Source organism: Nerophis lumbriciformis, linkage group LG39, assembly GCF_033978685.3.
Source record: "Nerophis lumbriciformis linkage group LG39, RoL_Nlum_v2.1, whole genome shotgun sequence".
NCBI lineage: Eukaryota > Metazoa > Chordata > Actinopteri > Syngnathiformes > Syngnathidae > Nerophis > Nerophis lumbriciformis.
The window spans coordinates 3,932,894-3,937,963 of record NC_084586.2 but is presented as its reverse complement, the minus strand read 5'-3'; the positions used below and the strand labels follow the sequence as shown (position 1 = coordinate 3,937,963).

Below are 5,070 nucleotides of genomic sequence, written 5' to 3'. Positions count from 1 at the left end.
CTGTGCCGTCAACGCTTCGCCGCGACACAATGTCAGTATCGGCGGTTACCGGGGTAACGAAGAAGAAGAAGAAGAGGAGCACATGTGGAAATAAAACCACTTTATTAATCAATACAAACCAAATGTTGATTGCCAGCAAACTACATGGAACAGAACGGCGAGGGGAACACGTAAATATTTACAGGACGGACAAAAAAAAAGTGCACTAAGTTTTAGCAGGATGCACGAGTCGGGAGTCAAAGTGGATTACAGGAAACTTGTAACGCTCTTCGGCTTCTGTAAAAACGTTTCACACTTTTCTCTTCAAGAACCGCGACCGCTCAACATGGCCGCCGACCGCAAACATTCCAGACTACAGCAGCTTAACCTGACCAACGCTCTAACGAGAGGAACGACAAACAACACGACGTCCCGCTAAACGACCCGAGAGGATTGTGACAAATAAATATTTGATCGTGTCGTTGCAGAACTCTTCGGCGCGGGATTTTGGAGACTAGAGACGGACTTTGTAGACGCGAGAGGCAGCAGAATGCGTGAAGCCGGGTTGCAGAGAAAGGATGTAATTGTAGATAAAGCAGCGCCCCTGGTGGCCATCGCAGGAACGCCACTGACTTCCTCAACGTTCCGCACTTTCTGCACTTGGCACTAAAGTCCTCCGGGCGCCAACAAGATGATCTCAGGACCGTCAGACGCTCGTCGGAATTCCCTTCCGACGGCGGGTGACCTCCGACCTCATGGCGGCCCCGGCGGAGAAGGGCTAAAAGTTTAGCGGCGGCTTCTTTGAGTCCTTCCTTTTTTCCCGCCTGGGAAGATCGGAGCGGTCAAGCGAGTTCTTCTGCATCGTCGGAGTCGTTTCCAGGGACACAAAATGGCGGAGCAGAATGAAATGCGGGCCAAAGGAACGCAGGAAGTCAAGAGTGGCGGGCGCGACTCGCTCGCGTGCGAAGGAGGAAGTCCCACGACGTCGTCGCCTTTCATTTCTTCTTCTCTTTGGGCTTCTTGTCGGTGCGGCGGCCCTGCTCGGCGGCGGCCAGGCCGCGCGGCACGACCAGCACGCTGCCGTCGGCGCCGTACTGGAGCGAGTACTGGCTGGGGGGGTAGGGCCGGCCCTGCTCGTCCCGCAGCTGCGTGAAGACCTCCTGGCACAGACTCTGCATCTTCTGCTTCATCTGCCGGATGCAGCGGAGGAACTCCATCTTCTCCTTCAGGAGGCGGGACTTGTCGCGTCGCAGGTCGTGCACGCCCTGCTCCAGGTTGATGATGGTGTCCAGCTTGCGCTTGCGGCAGTTCTGCGCCGCCATCTTGTTCTTGCCTCGCCGGCGGATGTCCCGTATGAGCGCCAGCTGCGCCTCGCTCAGGTGGTGCTTGGCCAGCAGCTCGTTGAACTCCTCCACGGGCAGGTTGACGATCTTCTCGTTGGAGAAGGGGATCTTCATGGTGCGAGCGCGCCGCTCGTCCCGGCTCGAGTGCTTGTCCAGCAAGTCATGCGGCGGCTGAATCTTGGAGTGCTGCTTGTCGCGGCCCGCCTTCTTGCCGAGCCCCACGGGGAGCTCCGGGTGCTCGGCGAAGGCGGCGGAAAGCGGCAGGTTGTAGGTGTGGTTGTGGTTGACTCCGCCCAGCTGGGGGAGGCCGCGGAAGTGGGCAGGATCCTGAAAGCTCATGCGGCACAGCTTGCTGTATTCGGGCTGGTAGCCGCCCACTGCGCCCTCCTCCGAGTCGGCGGCGGTCACCTCCGAGTCGGTGCTGTAGCCCACGGCGCCTTCCTCCGAGAAGGTGGCAGAGGTGGAGGACGACGTCTCCGAGCTGCTGGGAGACGCCGGGCTGCGACTGGAGTCCAGAGACAGACCCGAATCCGAGTCCAACTCGTCCTGCAGCTGACAGGCCTGAGCCTGACTGAAGCCTTCCTCCATGGCGAGGTCCAGCAGGCTGATCTCGTCCAACATGGACTCCTCCAGCAGGCTGCTGAAAGGGTCAGCCAGGGCGGCGGTCACGTTGGTGCCCGTGGTGTTGAGTAGCGGAGGCAGGAAGACGCCGGTCAGGTTGGTGGTTCCGAAGGTGGCATTGATGTTGCTGGAGTTACTCGCTCGCACGGCGTTCCTCGCAGGGAAGCTCGCCGGCTCCGAGGGAGGCTGGAAAACTTGCGGGAATTCCGGGCTGCAGTTGGCCAGCGAGGCCTGGTGGAGGCTCACGTCCTGGTTGATCGGTGCCAGCCCCAAATCGCTCACCATGTTGGATGCTGCCGGTCTGATGTCTGCGTCGCAGTTGTCGTTGCTGCCGCCGACCTCCATGGCCTTTGTGCGCAGACATGAAAAGGTTTTACATTCCTGTTGTTTCGCTGGCGTTAACAAAAACCTACTTGAAGCTCCATGACGGCCATGATGTCCTGCCACTGCTGCTCCAGGTCCAGCGGAGGTTCCGTGGGTGTCAGCGTGAGACCCTGAGACGTGGAGGGGACGTCTGTGGCGGAAGGAGGCGTGGCCTGTGGGAGGATAGACAAAATGAAACGAGGAAATTGGAAATCTCCCGCAGGGAGTGCAGCTTTTTACCTCAGTATCTTGTCCAAAGGGAAATGTGGCCTCCAGCAGCCTCAAGCACTCCTGCAGAGACAAGGAGGTCTGTGAGCTCGGAGCAGGAAGCAGCGCCACATGAAGACCGCGAGTCAACCTTTCGAGAAGAGACGTTTCAACAACTCACCTGCTGTGGAATATTCTCGCCGGTCTCGCCGTCCACGCCCCGCAAGTTGACGCCGTTCCTCCAACTCTCCCGCTCCTCCTCGCCGGTGTCCTTGCTCTCCTGGGGGCGGGGCTTGTCCTCCTCGTTCTCCTTCTGGCGGCTGCTGTAGTTGAACACCTCTCTCCCCGCGCCGAGGTCAATGTCCTGACGCCAGAGGATGTCAATCAGGTCGATGTCCTGCGGAGACACGGCGTGCTTTACCTCGCACTTCCTGACGGCGCCTGCAGGCCTTGCAAGCCGAGTAATTAATTTGATGCAAGCGTGACGTGAGCTCGGCGATCATGTGACCACAGCCGCCGCCACGCTTCATCACGAGGCGACAACAACACCCGCTTCGCTAATGTCGTACCTCCTTGCTTAGGTCGTCATTGGCGTCCCTGTCTTCCCGCTCCTGGTTTCCGTCGGGGGCCACGGCGCCCAGGCTGTTGTCGGTGGACTCGGGGGCGCCGCCGCCTACTCCCCCCCTCATGGCGGGGGCAGCGTCCAGGTCGTCGATGTCCTCTAAGCCGCCCCCATTGTCCAGGGCGCTGCCGCCGGCCGACACCACGCTCTCAGCGTCCCGGTGCACCAGCCAGGTGTCAAACTCGGGGGTGGGCACGGCGAGGCGGTCCAGCTGGCGCACCCGGTTCAGCAGGCGGCGGGTGGCGAAGAAGCGGTCCAGGTCCACGCTCTTTGGGTGAATGCCATATCCGTCCAGCGTGTTGCGCAGGTTGTGGAACTGTGTCTGCGTGTAGGCGGAGCTCGGGCCCAGGATGATCTCTCTCAGGGGGGGCAGCTGATTAGTCAGATAGGTGTCAACGTCCACCTGCACCCCAATGAGACTCAGGAGGATGGTGAACTGAATCAGGCCCTCTGTGAAGTACTTTTTCAGGTAAAGCATTTCTTTACAAACGAAACAAAAAGGTGAAAGTAAAAATAAAAACAAAAACGGGGGGGGGGGGCGGCTACCTTCAACCAATACTCGCGTGTATTTGAGGGCTGGGCCAAACACTAACAAACCGCTGAAGAGAATCGCTATGAAGGATCTTCTGCTTCAGAGTGAGTCCCAGTCTGCTCCTCCGTCATGTGATTGTCATCCTCCTGGGGAGAGAAATAACGTTTACATCCGGCTCGCTCCACCCGCATCCTCCGGGAAGACACGACCGCATTGTTTCAAATGTCACCAAGCGCCGACGCTGAGCACTTTAGCATCACCGCACCCTTGTCAGGACAACAACTTGTAGTGTGCTGCTGAAGGTGAAAGCAGCCCCCCCTCCCTCCTGTTAGTTAGCCTCCTCCCAGTGGCTAACAGCAAAGCTCGCCCGTCTTCCAGTCCCACACGCGACTATTTAACAAGCAAACCCTCGCTTGTAACGAAGCGTTGGTGGCGCAAGACGCGGGTATTACCTTCGATGTTGTCGAGTAAAAACTGACAGGCGTCGACCCCCCCGAGTGATAACACTTCCGCCCTGGCTAGCGTCAAACAATCTCCCTAGCAACAAGTGGCGGAAACATGATCGACGCGGAGGGCAGCCTATCGCAGGTTCCGAATGTGTAAACGTCACGCTCGTCTGGCCGCCCACAGCCAATAGGAACGCGGTAGGGGCGGGACTAGGGTCGGGCTTAACGACTATTGGGGACAGGGGGGGCGCGGCTGTCTTGTTAGCTGCCTTGTGGCTAACTTTGCTGTCAAAATCACAAATCCCACAACTTATTCACTCAAATGTAAAAACACATCGATGTCATTCACGCACGATGCGAACCTTTCACGGGCGTGTCATCACCATTGGTTGTCGCACGTCACAACAGTCCCATTTTACCGGCTAACGTATTAAAACATATTGATTAAATACTCACTCCGGGAAGATTGTCTGGCTAAACCTCCATGGCCGCAAAATGCGCTAATCGATTAAAGTCCAGTTTCGAGCGTCGTCGTCCCGTTTAGCTCGGCCCAGCGTGTCCTGTTTGGTGGCCCAGCATGACTTGCACAAATGTTAGCTCCTCTGCTAGCGTTAGCCGAGCAGCGCCGCTTGACACCAAAAACACGCGCTCGCACTGCGCATGCGTAGAACATTCTAGCAGGCGCTTTCATCATCCGAGCAGAAAGTCCCCTCCGCAATTTATAAATATCATAAACGTCATAGTCAGCCTCGCCTATAATGTTACTTTTCTTTTATCACTTCCAACTTTCTCATCTTTATGAAATTATTCAATGTTTTTCTCGAGCGCAGCGAGGATAAACGCTTCTTGTTGACTTCCCAATTGTTTACTCCAAGTAGTGATGGGTCGATGAGGCGTCATGAAGCGTTTCGACACATTGCAAAACTGTATTGATACTGTGTCGATACTGTGTCACTA

General features: G+C 57.1%; 1 protein-coding gene across 1 annotated transcript; it reads right to left on the bottom strand.

Moving 5' to 3' along the window:
• Positions 1-85: 85 nt before the first annotated feature.
• nfe2l1b (nfe2 like bZIP transcription factor 1b) lies at positions 86-4,756 on the bottom strand. The gene is made up of 6 exons (XM_061931975.2): positions 4,570-4,756; positions 3,083-3,813; positions 2,695-2,910; positions 2,547-2,597; positions 2,357-2,479; positions 86-2,291 (listed from the first exon to the last, which is right to left on the bottom strand). Exons 2-6 carry the CDS (start codon positions 3,611-3,613, stop codon positions 975-977), a joined length of 2,238 nt encoding a protein of 745 aa, XP_061787959.1. The 5' UTR covers positions 3,614-3,813; positions 4,570-4,756; the 3' UTR covers positions 86-974.
• Positions 4,757-5,070: the final 314 nt, after the last annotated feature.